The sequence below is a fragment of the Fulmarus glacialis genome, unplaced genomic scaffold (assembly GCF_000690835.1).
Source record: "Fulmarus glacialis isolate BGI_N327 unplaced genomic scaffold, ASM69083v1 scaffold14053, whole genome shotgun sequence".
Taxonomy (NCBI): Eukaryota; Metazoa; Chordata; class Aves; order Procellariiformes; family Procellariidae; genus Fulmarus; species Fulmarus glacialis.
In genome coordinates this window covers 116,545-132,145 of record NW_009201133.1, presented here as the reverse complement: position 1 = coordinate 132,145, position 15,601 = coordinate 116,545, and the positions used below count along the sequence as shown (strand labels likewise).

The window sequence follows — 15,601 nt, the reverse complement described above, 5'->3', positions numbered from 1 at the left end:
AGGTTTAAATGGAGAGCCTGTGTCAGTAATTGTTAAACCTGTGTAACTTTATTCCTGTTGACCAAAATGCATTTTGCAGTGTTGTTAACCTTTCTACAGGGGTTAAACCTTGTAAGAAGAATTCTCTGGCTGTACAGCGCTGGCTGATAATTTTCAGGTGCTTGAGTTTCTCTGTATTGAATATCCTCTGTATATTCTGCTGTTAGCTTGAGTTACAAGTCTGGCACTATGACACTTGAAAGTAAAAACACTTATTTAACTCCGAAGTCTCTAGTCAGTCGTCTTGTTCCTGTTAACTTGTTCTGAGAGTACTGACAGGTCTCACTGTGTTGCATGGGAGTCTGGACTCTGAAGAATGAATATCAAGTATTGATAAAGAGTAAGAGATACAGCAAATGTCTGAAGGTCGCAGCAGGTAAGGTAAAAACCCATTACAGAGCTCCTCCTCTTGGCTCCAGTCTGATGCTTTACCTGCCAGATCATTCTGAAAACCTTCAGGAACAAATGTTCTTGCGACCATTAGGGGAAATAAAATGTTGCCAGTTCACTAGAATAGTTTGATAGCCAGGCACTGTGCAGTAATTATCCTTCCTTTAGTCAAGTACTGGTCACTGCTTGTTTATACCAAGGTCATACTGTATCCTGCAGCATGCTGCTGTACCCGGGAACAGTGTGAAATAAGTGTGTTGGGGTTGTCTGTGCATCACTTTCTACTTCTTTAATCAAAAGTACACACGAATACATCAAGAAGTTTCATGTTTCCTCTCCCTCTCTCACCAGCAGAATATTAAATGTAGCTTTGTTTTTTTGTTGAGTTCAGTTTAAAGCTTTTTGCTGAAAAGAGACCTCGATGAGCATGTACCTGATCAGAGCCAAGGGTCATGCAGTTGGGGGTTTAAGCCAGAAACCTCACTGATGCTGTTCCCTAGAACATCCTGTATTTCCACACACCCTCAGCGTAGCATTGAAAAGCCTCTCGGACCTGTAGAGTTTGATTGTGATTGGGAGGGAGGAAAGCAGGATGGAGGAAAGTCATAACAAAGGAACGAATGTCTGCCTGCAGTCACACAGGGCGATGAAAGAGTAGACTGCTATGGTGTCTCCTGTTGTAATACTTTATGGTAGTGTACTGTAGTTCTGAAGGGATCTCTTTAGGAATTCAAGCTATTAAATGGGTTGTAAAATTGAAACAAAAGCCTCCTGCAATGTCAAATGTGCCAGGCTGGGGAAAAAGCCAGGTTGGTACAAGAACAGGATCAAAGTTTTAATCAGTCTGGTCTAATGACCGGAAAGGTGCTATGGCCTCATGAAAGGTTGCAGCCAAGCTAATTCTAGTCTGTCCTTTGGAGATGAAATATTTCTTCCTGTTGAGAACAGGTGCTCAGACTCCAGCATGATACTCCTCATAAAAGTCCTTCTAGCTCCAGGCTGTAATTAGCAATTTCATCCTGTTTGTTTATCAGTAAAAGATTGCTACTCTGTCCAGAAAAAAATACAGTGCATGCCCCACTTTCTCATATTGGTTCATAAGTTTCCCTTTGTTAATGAGGACTTTCTATCCTTATGCTCTAGAATAGCAAGAGGCAGGAGAAAAGGAAAAAACCTTCCCTGATTATTTCCTCTTGGCAACAGGTGGTGTGAAGACTCTCCCTTTAGGGTGTGTTACAAGAATATACATTTTTCTGTAATATTTCCCTGAAACTTAACTGTTGGTAATTACCTGACTCTGTAACTCTGCACAGAAGAAAGTCTTTCCAATTACTGCTCTCCAGGAAGGCTGGCTTTGTTTGCAGTGTGGATATTTTGTTTTAAATTGAGATTCTCTCATCTTACACTGTGATGCCCTGGGAAAGGGAGATCTACGGCTATCGTTGTGCCTAAGCTAGACCATGCCAGAAAAATACTCTGCAGGGAACAACCTTCTACTGACAGAGGTATCGAGTTGGACATGTGGCTTCTTGCCTCTGAAATCTGATTTTCTAGATTTTCTGCTGCAAGTTTGATTAATCAGAGTAAAACCTGCCCCAGCTGCTAGTACAAATCTGTCTCTGAAGTCTCCTTGCTGCTGATCTGTCTGCATCATCCCTCGCAGATGTGGCCCTGTGTACATGAGCCGTAACTTGCTCTCGTACCACAGAAAGGGTCAGAGCTGCTTTGGGCACATATACCGCTGTCTGATCTCTTAATTTGAGCTCTCACCCCTGGAAATACCAGCCGACTGCCAGGACGGTCAGAGTCCTGGTGCTATATGGAGGTAAGAAGTGGTCAGCACTCATGCCTTTTTTTTTTGTTTGCGCAATGTCAAGTGAGTGGCTACTGCTGTTGATTTCTCCCAGTTAAAACTGGGAGACAGTGCAAATAAGCACTGTCCTGGGATCAACACAGGCACGTTAGGATTTACACAGTGCTGTTTGGCTCCAGTCGTATCCATGTTCATCAACAATGGTTTGTTCTTGATTTTTGTGGAGTTTCTTTTCCGACATTCTCTATGTATTTATAGAGTTGATAAATTTCACTTTTACAATACCATTGAGAAGGCGTGTTAGCTGTACAAGCCAGATGGACAAATGGCTTATTAACACCAGAATATGAGTGTCATCTGGACGGCTTAACATGCAGTACGAGGTACAATTAGGACACGCATTTGTGCTGCTTGAAGCCAGAGTTCAATTTTTTAAGGCACGTCTGTGTTGTCGTGCTTGCTCCCTTGCTTAGCTTCTGCTGGTTGGTCTGAAGGTTGGCGTCTCCTTCTCACTGCTGCCTGTTTAAGCAAAGAGTTAAAGAGCTCAGCACCCCTCTGGGAGGGGATGCAGAGGGGAAATCAAGTCCCTGATCCCCCTCAGGTCTGCCACCTCTGCTGTGTCTAATGATGCTTGATTTTTTTTTTTTTTTTTTTTTTTGGTCAGTTCACAGCCAGTGTGGGTTTGATCCCCTGTGAATTTGTTGCAGTTAAATCCAAAAACATGAGAGAAAGGTCTAGTACTGGACAGGAGGGATGAAATGTGGTGTGTGCAGTGATGGCAGGGAGGTCCCTCCCCAGTCATTCACAGCCTGGGTGATGCCACAAGGGGCTGCAGAAAGCAGGCAAAGGGCAAGGCAGTGCTGCTGCTGGAAGATTCACTCAGGCAGTGTGGAATGGCAGGAGAGCGTGCTTCTTTCAGTGTTTCGTTCATGGTGCTTCCTGTGATGTAAGAACAATCATCATTTCATTATTTTTATAGGACCATTTTGTGTGATATTTAATTTGTAATTGTTTTGTTTGTTGCAGAGAAAGTAATTTTCCCCTCTAAAGATCCTCCCCCCTCCCACCCCCCCGCTGTTTTCCCTTCCTCCCTTTCCAGAGTCCAAACAGAGAAATAAAGGAGGGAAATCGCCCCCAGCCCCGTATCTGGAGTCCAGGATTTTAAGGAAGCTTTCATTAAGATGGGAGCAATTTTGACTGCCAGTGCGTTCTCACAAACTCCCCCAGCAGCTTGATTTGGACAGTTTCAGAACCACAGGAAAGGACCCTAAATTTTCCCAGTGCTGTGGCTACTGGTGAAGATGGATGAACCATTCCTTGTTCTGCCCTGCGGTGACAGGCTGCTGCTAGATGGTCGTGTCAATGTGCCTTGTACGAATCGTTCAAGGTATTCCAGCGTGTAAGTCCAAATTTGGCAACCTTAAATTCCTCCTTCTTCTGCTTTTGTGAGGTCCCTACACATTTCCTGATGATCTTTAATAAAGCTGGGGCTTTTTTATTTATATGCTAGATCTAAGCCCATCTAGCTGCTGGCAGTCCCTCTCCCCTCCCTTCTGTCCTCAGCTTTGGACTCCTGCTGTTTTCCCCATCTGACCCCCCAGCAAGTGGGGCTAGCTGGCAACAAGTAACCCTACAGAAAAGCCACCAATTTCTGGCCTGCGAGGCAGCTCGTGGGAGATGTGGCCAGCAAGGTGGTGTGTCCCAGCAATAGCTGCACGTAGAGTAACTGGGCTCAGTCTTGTAAAAGCACACCCTAATTTTGACTGACCTAAATACTTTTATGCTCTCTTGCTGTTCTGGTGTCCATCGCGCAGTCCCTTCTGTAGGTTACAGGTAACTATGTAAAAAGAATGCCATTCCTCTTCCTTCTCTCTGCCTGTATGAAACCTGCTCATTTTAGCTTTTTGTCTCCTTTTTGTCTCTGTTTTCCTCATCTGGAATCTTTCCCTTTTACCTGACGTCAGTAGTTCTTGCATTAATGCGTAATAAGAAAGACAAGCCTAGAACCCACTGATCCCAGCTGAGGTTTTGGCTTCAAAGTGTTAAAAGAAAAGACTATCAAGAAACCTCAAGAGCAATGTTTTGTTGAAAAAGTTCCCCAAACTAATCCAAGAAAGGAGCATAGTGTAATCTTTCTTTGAGGTTGAAAGGAGAAAGTACTAATTTCTTGCAGAAAAGATTGTATCTTGGACTGGCATAGGAATAGAAAATAAATAGGTATTAAATTACATTTGGCTGTCTCAAAATAATGTAATAAAGCATCTGCTGGATCAATAGCTGAATCATTATCCAAGGCACATAGCAAGCTTTCCCTCTTTCAATTTGAGATTCAAGAAAGAGGTTTTTACATTACCATAATAAAAAGAATAATACTTCAAGACTTCATAGGAAAAAGGCAGAAGTAGGGAAAAAAAACAAGAACCCCACTTTATGCCTTAAGCAAGTGTCATTTTTCATTTGAAACATGTAATTTAGGGATATTGTGAAATAAAGTTTTTATATTTAATGACTGTCAATCTGTCAGCTTTGCTGAGCTGTTTGACAAAAAAAACCCAACCCAGAGTCCGTGAAGAAGACTTTGTGTGCAGGAAGAGGGGAAGGGCAAGACAAGGCTTTCATCAACTTTGTTCTCCTAATTAAGGTTCACTGGAGAGGGAAAAAAAAAAAAAAAAGGGAGCCGTTATCCACTGGAAACGTGGTTCATCAAAAGAAAATGAGATCTGCCTGTGTTGGCTGCTGCTCACTGCTGCAGTGTGCAGAGCCACAACCAAGACTTATGCAGGGAGAAACTGCAGTTGCATGCAGACCACTGCAAATAAAGCAGGAATAACAGTGATGTGTTATCAGCCTTTCAAATATTGCAAAAAAGTATATCAAATAATGTAATATATATAGAAAATATGGTCTTTGGAGTCAGAATAGGAAAAAGCAGACTAAGGAATATACGTCTCAGTATTTAAAGCAGTGGGACTTGAAGTAGTGAAGAGTGATCTAAGAAATGGCATTGAGAACATGATAGAGGATGAGGTTATCCCAGAGGACAGGAGGTATCGGTGGTTACTGTCAGTCTGGGAAAGCACTTCAAATGCAGATTTTTTTCCCTGAAATCAGGTTCCTTGTGGTGTATTCATTAATGCAGCATGATGGAATAGGGAGTACAGTTATAATATATGTCCAGGGCACCAAGCTGGGAAGAGATACAAACAGTTCAGAGGACTGAATTACAATTCAAAATGATCTTGATAGATGGGAGAAATGGGGAATAAATGGGAGAAACCATGAAGAGAACTGTAACGTAGAACTAAGAAAGGTGGAATCAAACAAACCCCAAACAATCAATAACCAGCTGTACAGCTCGGCAGAAATTGTGAAAATGAGGGTGAACTCCCCCAGACTCAGCAAATATTTTGTTTTTGAAATGAAGTCACCACTGTACAGCATATGGATACAAGTGTCCTGTGTAAGATGGAGGTGAGAAAGAGTGAGTTGTTATGCTCATGAATGTGGTGAGGTCTCTGCGTCCTGTTTGGACGCTGAGCTTTGAAAGGGATGAAAATAAATTGCTCTTTGAATAGAGCATCGAAGGGCCCAGGGAGGTTTGGCAAATGCGGCTCAGAGCGATGATGGAGGGGAGGTGAGGGATTATTTAATCTAGAGACTCCATGAGAGTGGAGAAGTCTTGAAGTCAATTAGACGTTGTTTCAAAGTGGACAGATGTTTAATTTTTCACCAGATTCACTGAGGCTAGAAGAAGTAATCGGCTTCATCTGAAACGGGAATTTATTTTTTAGCTGCTTTTTACCAGGAGGGCTGGGGGGCTGTGGGTCAGATGGCTGCGGAGGCTCCAGCATCGCCACAGCCGGAGTCCTGCTGTCCCCGTGTCCTGGGGTTGTGCGGTTGGGTTTTGTCCCCTAAGGACTGTTGGCCCTGGCAGCTGGTTTCATTGTGTTGGAAGGAAGGGTAAGGTCTCATCTGACAGAAGGGTGAAAGTGTCCCATCGTGAGAAGGCTGCAGTGGGAGCTCATCACTTAATTATCAGAGAGTTAAGACTGGGAAGCAGAAAATAGGCAAAGAGCAAATAGGGAGACTTTGCAAATAGCTTTGCCATGGGTTTATGTTAAGTCAGGACTTGCTTCTTCATAGACACCAGTGAATGAAGCTCAAGAACAAACCTCAAGCTGCCTTAACTCTGATTTGTATAAAACAAATCCCCAAATCCCCTGCCAGCCAGCACAAGCTGAACGTACAGCGAACACGATGCTTCCTGGAGCAGAGAAGTCTGCATTTTCATTCACTTGCATTTCATTCATTCTCATTTCAATTTTTGGAAGACCTTCATTTTTAAATAGGGCCAGTTTCAGAGGGTGTCAGCTGGGCTCCACGCAACAGAAGCACCTTCAGTCTGCGTTGGGATCCCGCCAGTGTCCTCTTTCTGTTTTAGTCAAATAGTTCCCTATTTCTTGTGAGCCTTTGCCTCTCTCCAAATTTCTTTCTCGTTTACTGATTGACTTTGTATTCGCTGTTAATTATCATTCTCTGTGCTGGCTTTAAGAGGGTTAAATTTCTAATGCTCAAGTTTTGGTAGGGTCATTCATAGGTGGAATAGGAATGTTACAAACACATCTTTGCATTTCAGAAGCCCGGATATAAAGGCACATGTGCAAATACGATAGCAGCTTTATTGTCTGTTTTATAGACTATTTTGTGGGACCTGTGGCTAGAGGATCCCTGCTTGGATTGAGAAGATACCTGGCAGGATCTCACCTGCCTAACAAAAGCATCACAATTACGCACCAAATAAGATGATCAGAAAACTAACACCTGCCAAAGGTTTCTGAGCATGTGCCTTGATGACTGCTGAAGTCAGGAAGAGTTGGGCTGGGAGACCTTGACTCCACACAACCCGACCTGCCGATCCATCATCTCCTTTGGGCCAGATCTGCAAGCTCAGGGAGGCAGTTGGGTGGAAAATAATCTCGGAAAAATAAGTGGAAAATCTTGCCTTCTCTTTAGGTTGGTTTAAGCTGCTGTGGAGCTTCCTCCTCAGTTCCTTAGATAGGTGTGAAACAGATGCTTTGAAAACCTTCAGAGGGAAAGCCTGCCAGTCTAAAAGTTCTAAAAATTTAATAGCGTGTGGCCTTTTTTGCTGCTTCAGAGCAGCAAAACTGGGATTGCTTTAAACTTGGAGTTACCTTTTTTCTTTTTCTTTTCTCTCCCCTCCCGCCCCCGCCCACGCCTCCCAGACAGGCAGGATTTTTCTGCTTGTGCCGATGGGATGAGGTGTTGATGCCGAGATCAGCCCACACACGCATGTCTTGCTAAACAAGAGGTGTACGGTGTACGCACTGCAGGTAATTATGAGTGTTGCTTTCAAGTTTATTGCCCCCACAGAGTTTTGCCTCGGGCATTTTTTTGTAGTGAGCTGACAGTGCTCTTTCTAAGCACTTTGCTTGTCATATTCTCCCTCTGTCAGGATCCTTGCGTGGGCGAGAAGAGGTGGAAACGAAGCCAAAACTTTTGATGAGGAGTGTTTGCAAAAGAACCTAAAGCTTTGCATGGCCCTATCTTGGGCGGGGATTTGAGCTGGGCCTTGAGCTAGTGACAACAGCAAGAAGATTTATCTGATTTTTCTCCATTCCTGGATGATGTTACTATGTGAGTTGCCAGTTTCCAGTGTAACAAGATCCCATGTGGGTAAGCGATTTTGAAGTCAGTTCTGTTCCCCCTGCAGCCACGTGATGTAATGAACACATTGCTCAGCAATGTCTGGAGCAAGCAGGGTTGCAGAAATTTATCCCTCCAAGAGAAGAACGGCATTTTCTCCAGGAAGTGTACAAGTGCACACTGCAGTGAAGCTTTTTTTGTTTTAAACCAATTCACTAAGACTAACAGTCACTAAGATACTTGATTCACTCTGCTCCTAGCCTCCATGGATCCTCTAGCTTTTGGTGAGCTGCAAAACCATAATTCTCAGGCTAATGAGTCTTCTCTCCTGTGGTGACTTCTCCAGCACGTGAAGCTGTTCTGGGGGGTCTGTCTGACCGTGATCCGACTTCTTTTCTTCAGAGTGCAGCGGCTGGAGAGGAAACTCGCACCCGTCCTTCATATCAGCGCAGCCTCCTGTTTTAAGAAGGGCTACGGTTCCCACCCTGTGCCTTATTCCTGTTTCTCTGTGCTTTACCATGACCTTTTGCTGAATATACAGTGACCCGTTCTCAGCCTTGAGATCTTCGTTCGCCTCTTCTGATTTCTCCAGCCCTATCGTCAACACTTGGCTTTCACTCAGGTATTCACGGCAACTAATCTGATGCAACCTTGGGATTTGTGCTTTGTGAGTCCTGCCCGGCTGATCGAGGGGAGGAAGAGGAGAGCCTTCTGCCTGTGCCACTCTTCAGCCCTGCATGGCCTTTAGGGTCCAGCTCTGGACCCCCACCCTGCAAAAGGTGAGGATAACTCCTGCAGTGGGATCTACACCCATGGCTGTGCCTTCGGTGGGGAAGCGCTTTTGAGGAACTCTAGAGGGTTAAAACCACGTTTCTGAAACCAGCCCAGGGGAGAAGTCACATGCACAAGGGAGATTTTGCAAGTTGGTGCTTGCAGCTCGGGGTAATGAGAGGGAGCGCGGGGGCGCGGGCTTCTTGCCTTGGGTGAGCCGTGCCTGGTTAGTCTGTGGTCCCTGGGAGACGCAGGGAAGAGAGAGACCTTCCCTGGCACAGGTTGGGGCTGTGGGACCGGGGACCTCCCTGCTCGGCGGTGGGACAGCGTGGCGCCTGGGCAGTGCAGATGGCAGATAAAGGACAGTGAGGAGAAGGAGGAGGAGGAGGGAGCTGAGCCGGCTCCCCAGGTGCAGGAGGTGAGCTGGACCAGGTAAGCCTCTGCCGGCCGCTCTGGAAATGAAGCAGAAGGACTTGCTGAATGTTTCTCTGCTGTTTAGCTAGGGCTTGGAGGTGTCCTAAAAAGCCTGAAGGAGGCAAAGTCACCAGAGAAACATTGGCATTGCATAAAGAGCAAGAAAAGATGTAGTGAGATACAGAGCTGGGGAGGGCAGGAGATGAGAGGATGTCCCTCGCGTTAGCACAGGAGGTGGCAGAGGAAGATTTGGAGGGGACCCATCTCCAAAACTGGGCAGTTGTTCTGCAGTAAAAGGCAATGGAGCCAAACAAGGTCTATGCTGCACGAAGAGGTAAAAGCAAAGCTGCTTTTGCCGATGAGCTCATCCTGGCTGGGGAAGGCTGTTTCCCTCCTGCAGCTCCCCGACGGGCTGGGGAAGGCTGAGCTGCCCTCACCCTGATGTTTGCTGTTGTCTCCTGGGGACTGTCCTCCAGAGACCCAAAATTCTCGACATCTAAGCCAGAGAGCCTTGATTCATCTCTAACTTCATGTGACAGCAGGGTGGTAGTTTTTAATTAGGCTTTCCTTTTGTTTCCTCTGTTTGCTGCTGTTTTGTGTGGGCTTTTCTGTCTTGTTTTTCATTTTCCCTTCTGTTTGATGCTAACCTGAAGGGATTAAAGGCAAAAGGGGGACAGGACTGAGAAAATTCACTGTCTGAATCCACCTTTTGGTGCTGGGAGATGTGCTCTGTAACACGTGGCTGCCCGGGCTCAGCAAGGAAATCGCACTGGAGAGCCGCGCTCGACGTACAGCAGAATCGCTCCTCACCTGCGCTGGTGAAGAGCGGGTGCTGTGCCCATCCCATGTACGCACACACACCGCACACCTCTTGTGCAATGGGTACCACGGCTTGATTCCTTTAAGTGTGAATTTCTAGCTCTCTGCAGGTTTTTTTCTGCAATCAGAAGAACTTTTCCTCGTTTCTCTTGCCTTGATTTCCTTTCTGACAGTCCTTCAACCAGTGACTCTTCTGACTTTGTGCAAGGGGGTAATTGCAGCCACAAGCAGTCAAAAATAAAGCAATCCTCTTTGGAAGGAGAACGGATGAGCTGCCCTAGGGACCCTTACACCAAGAGACAGCAACAGGCTCCTGGTGCAAAAGTAAGACAGAGTGGAGGTTAAAAAGTAAATGATCGTTTTGGAGAGCCAGCGCGGATGCAGCTGAGCCACGGGAGAGGAAGACAATTGAAAAGTAAACTTCAGACTCTTCCAAGCATTTGCTTTAATAAAGGCCCTGGCAGTAGGTTAGAGACCTACGTCAGCAGCGTTCGCCTGGAAAACCCGCGGGCACGGTGCCTGCTGCGGGGACGTGCCCTGTCGACTTCTGGCACTGCCCGCGGCAGAGAGGAGAGCGGAGAGGAAAGCAGAGACCCTCAAAGGCTTTGCTGCTGCTGGGTGAGAGCTCTGCTTGCCTCTGCCTTCGGTGGATGCATTTTTCTTCCTTCGTGTGGTGGGGAATTATCCACTGCGTGGGTGCATCGCTTCCCGGGAAGGGCATTTACACCGTCTCCATTTTCTTCTGAAAGTGCCTGCTGCGAAAAGCCTGTTGGTTTCCCGAGGAGAAATCGTGCCTATTCCTTGACTAATTGTTTACAAAATATGACTATAATAATTTAAGGAATATTTAAGGATAATTTTTCCACCTATTAAAAAAAAAAAAAGTAATTGCAGCAGAAGGCGAGCCTGTGCGTACTGCACTCCTGGCTGGCTAACATCTACCTGGTGATAACACCTACAGGGAGTGGGGTCCAAAGAGCAGAATACAAAGAGCAGAATACACCCAAGTGCTTTGTGCTGTTACCCTCTATTTGCTGTCTCTCCAAGATTTGGGATTTTCTTTTCCTCTTTTCAGGGCTAGAAAATGCCTCCTTGCTCATGGAAAGCAAGATCTCGAGGAAGTCGTCAGTGGGAGTGTGAATGAAGATTTCACAATCTGGTCCCCAACGAGGAGAGCAAGGGCTGCCTGCTGCCTTGGGGCTGAATCAGTGTTTCTTAACAGTGAAAGATAAGGCGAATATACGAAGTGCTGAATTTCTGACAATACAACAGAGAGTCCCTCAAGGAGACGCACCTTCAGCATGGCCCATAAAAGCCAAGCTGGTGGAATTGAGAAAAATAGGTCACTTTCCTCCATCCTCTATTGTAAGAGTGATTTAAAGGAAGGATCCCTGCAGTGGATGAAAGGTAAGCGAGCAAGTTGTTGATGATAAGGAGAAAGACAGTACTGAATACAGCACCCTTAAAATAACAGAAGACAGTTTTTTCAAAGGTGCTCATTAACAGCATCTCATTTGCAAAAGTAACTAAAGATTATGGATGTTTCACCATTTTGGGGAGGGGATGGGCACACTTTGACTTTCTCTGGAAAGCCTGATATATAGGAATGAATGGGCATCAACCTATTGAAAATCAGGACCCTGGAGGTCCTCTTCTCTTAGCCTTCAAAAGTCAAGGAATATTTGGGAACCTTGACCTGTGCTTTCCAAGTGACTCCCTTCTCCGGTAACAATTTGCAGCACTACTTCAGAAACTGCCTGTAAGAGGCAGAAGGCAGTGCCATGGATGGCTTTTTGCACCGAGACCTCCACGCACCATTCTGCAGGGCACCCTTTTTTCTTGCTCCGTTCATGGCACCTCCTTAGTACTCAGTTTTGGCAGGGGCGAAGCAGCTCTTGTCACTCCAGCAGGCTCCAGCAGAGGTCAAGGGGCTCAGCCCCTCTGCAAATCTCAGGTATCTGAGCTTGGCACCCACCTTGCTAGATTTTGTGCTAGGAACTTGACCATGGGGAACAGGACAGCCGAGCTCAAGGCTGAGGCCATTTGTTTTCATTCTTGCTTTATAATCACCGCCTCCACTGCTCTGTGTCAGGAGGAGATTACCCTCAGCAGACAAACAGGACCTGGAGGTTTGCTATCATGGAGGTTTCAGATGCATCTACTCTTCCCTTTTTGGCTCGATGCAGTCATGCCCTGTTGTAATATAATTGCCTCCTTTCACTTGACATCTCCTGTTCCTGAGCAGTGAAGAGGTGGTGAGGATGGAGGACATGAGTGGGAGGGAAGGGAAGGGTGAGCGCACACTGTTTCAGCCAGCACAGCAGTTTGGGAGAGCGCTGACCAGGCAGTGTCAGCAGGAGCAGCCCCAGGGGACACCTGGCTGACCCCAGATCTGCAAAGGGGAAGAAAAACTGGTGAAACGTTTCAGTGAAACAGGATCTCATCTGAACATGCCACTTCCTTAGACCCGATCTCTTCCTCGTGACGTAGCGCAGCTTGTGTAAGCTCTAGATGAATACCAGATGGGACGTCTGGAGATCACAGCTCTCCTGTGTCACTCCAGGGCTGCTCTGCCTCAGCTCCGAGCAGCCTGCTCCTCCAATCTAGGGCAGGCTGTCCTCACACTTTCTGGGCTCCTGACTGCAACTCGGGTCTCTAGATTACATCTCTGATCCTAGCCCTAGCTGAGGCTGGGAAGCTGAGAGCCTTGAGCAGAGCCGTGCTGCCCAGGAGCACTGCGAGAGCGGGGACCTGGATGCTGGAGGACCTATGGAGCTCATGCCCCAGGGCAGCCCTGCCACATCCCAGACAATGTGATTATTGGAAAGCATTTTGATTTGATTGCTCAAGCTTTTTCTTGTGGTGGGTGAGGTGGGTAGGCAGTGGGGGATCTCTCTAAGAGGTAGGTAGGCTTAGCAACTCCGAGCAGCTTGAGTCCATTGTCCTTTCAGTTAGGGATCAGTGAGGTTGCTGAAGATAATCATGTGTTTGGATCAAGAGCATCATGTGTTTGGGGTTTCCTCCCTTTTTCTAGGTTGTTTCCTTGCAGGGGACATCAGGCTGCTGTGCTGCTTCCAAAGCTCTTTGCGATGTTCTTAGAAATGTCCAAGGTGGGGTTCTGGATCCATTTAAAACACATCAGGATGGTCTGCGTTCCTCAGCCTTCCCTTTGCCATGTGCTCCTTAGCTGCTGGGAGAAGAAACCATGCCAAAACCATGCTCATGACTCCTTTGGGCTCTTGCAGAACCCCTCAATGGCCAGGTGCTCATGGTGCTCAGCATGGACAATAACTGCTCAGCCACCTCCTTTGACATGGAGCTTTGTGCAGAGAAACTGAAGTCCCTTGGGGTTCAGGTAAGCTCCTCATGCGTAATCTCCCCTGGGGACACTGTAGGAGTGAATGCTAGCTGGATTAGCATGATTTGCATTTGCACCCACATCACAGACAGCTTTTCTTTTTTTTTTTTTTTGTTTGAGAGTCGCTTGTTTCAGTTCAGCTTCAGTCTATTCCCCATGGACTGCAAGTCAGCTGTAATGATCTTGGCTTAAACCTCCATGAAGAAACCCACTCAAACAGGTTCTGGTGAATTCCTTGAAAGTCACTCTGATGGGATGGAGCATCCCTGGGACAAACTGTCTTGTCTTGTCCTTTGTCATAAAAAGACGATTTTCTCTTGTGACTTTCCCTGCACTTTCCAGGGAGATATTACTTACTGCAAATGAGGGAAGAACACGTGTTTTTGGTTTGTGACAGCTGTATGGATGAGATCGGAGGTGTGCTCTGTGGGAGGGTGCTCTGGGACACAGCTTTCAGTTGCAGGGCCAGCCTGGCCCCACGACGACTGCCCAAGCTAGTTCTGATGGGACTAGGAGCCCGAAACTGGAGGGTGGCCCCAGTTTGCTGTTTGCTCCCTGAGCAGGTGGCAGCGGATCAGTGGAGGAGTTTAATCCAGGATGCTGTCCTAAAGCCTGAAGTGAGACGGTACATGTTCTACAACTCCAGGGCGTTCCAGATAGCCATTGCCGTGGTAAGGATGGTGGGGTCTCTCACAGGCTTGCCATAGACATGCACTTGCCAAAATGCTTCAAGACTACACCTGGGGTTCTTGTGTCCAGGGAGGGAGAGAGGTTTGGGTGGGGAAGAGACACTGGTTTTCACACATCCTAGTGTGCTCCTTTGGAAATCCTAGTTCACAGACTTTCTGTAGATGGAGGGCAAGGCACCTTCTCCAACCCCTTGCTGGTAGCCCCAGTGAAGCAGGCTGTCCATTGCTGGATACTCAGCATTTGCTGAGGTAATAGCACCTACATAAGAATTTTTTTTTAACTTTTTTTTAAAACCTGAAAATATTTTGGTTCTGATGCTAATTCAGACCAAAGGACCAGTCAACTTTGGGTTCCGAGTTGCTTGTGTAGTCTTGCTTGGCTGCTTCTAGGGAGAAAAGCTCCTCTAGAGACCCCAGCCATTAGCATCTACTGTAAGGCTGCTACTTTGCAGCATGCTGAGGGTGTGATTAAAAACTGACTGCTTTGTCTTAATTGAATTTATTTTTTTTGAATAGCCATTATACATGTGTTCTCCTTCTTTCACTAATAATTGCAGGAATTGGTGCTGAGTGTTTTCAGGGTTTTGGTGTCTGTTTAGTGCAAATGAGTTACATTATTGCAAGTTGATGCTGTGATACGCTGTGCTGTACACGTCATATTTGCTTCTACGCAATCTCCTGCCCAAATACATGCTATGTGAAGTAAAGGCCAAATGAACTCAGTTTTACCTGTCTTTATGCAAAGGCCAAGTTTGTCAGTCCTTAGCATAGTCCTTGAGCCCAGTGTCAGTGTCCACCATTCGAGTGTTATTGTAATTGAGTAGTCTCTGCACCACCTTGAGTGCTTTGACATAGGAGCTTTCTAAATACAGGGACTATTAGAAGTATTATCAATATGCCTCAGTGGGTACATTTCTTATCTAAATGGAAGAACTCGGTTGAAATCCTTCCTAGGTATGAATCATGATTAATAATTCACTCTCTGTCTTTGACTGGTAATTTTTTATAATAAACTAGGGCTCACTCAGTCCTTCTAGTCCTTTTTTCCCCCTACTTATTATTGCCTCTCTCACCCTCTGAAAATCTTGTGTGACTTAATTTACGGTAAGGCATTGCCCTGGGAGAAGGGACCGGCAGTTTTCTTCTTCTCTTGACTTTTCTCACTTTCATAGTTTTGTGAGTATCATCAGTCTCTCTGGGTTTTTATAGGTTTTCTACATGTCTCTCTGGACAAACATTTACTCCACAGTCCAGCTGTGTTCCTTCGGACGCTACTGGGAGGCCAGCGTGCTGGTGACCCTGGCTGCTGTGGCAGTCACTGTGGTTGTGATACTGGTTATCGACCGCCGCCAGAGGAAGGTAAGAGGAGGCTGCTTGTGTGCGGGCACGCCGCGTGCGGGGAGCAGGACTCCTGCCACCAAAGTGCCGGGAACCCCAGGTCATCTCCTAGATGCATATGAAGAACATAATTATCTGGGGAGGACGGAATATTTTTACAGCAGGCTCGGAGATCAGGTTCAGGCAAGGGGTGTTTTACAGCCAAGCTAGGTGTCGTAATGCCTAAAAAGTAGGTGTTGGAGCCTGGCAGGCGGGCTTAAAGCGCCTGCTGTCACTGAAGATAAAGTAACCGTTGCAGAGCGCGGT

The 15,601-nt window shown here is 46.4% G+C and overlaps 1 protein-coding gene across 1 annotated transcript in view; it reads left to right on the top strand.

The window, feature by feature from the left end:
• The first annotated feature begins 11,163 nt into the window (after positions 1-11,163).
• The window catches only part of LOC104073902 (chromosome unknown open reading frame, human C9orf91), a 9,182-nt gene continuing 4,744 nt past the window's right edge, over positions 11,164-15,601 (top strand). The window contains exons 1-4 of the mRNA XM_009573838.1: positions 11,164-11,317; positions 13,156-13,265; positions 13,832-13,939; positions 15,167-15,316. Coding sequence (XP_009572133.1) covers positions 11,212-11,317; positions 13,156-13,265; positions 13,832-13,939; positions 15,167-15,316 — 474 coding nt within the window. The 5' untranslated portion in view covers positions 11,164-11,211. The remainder of the gene's footprint in view (positions 11,318-13,155; positions 13,266-13,831; positions 13,940-15,166; positions 15,317-15,601) is intronic.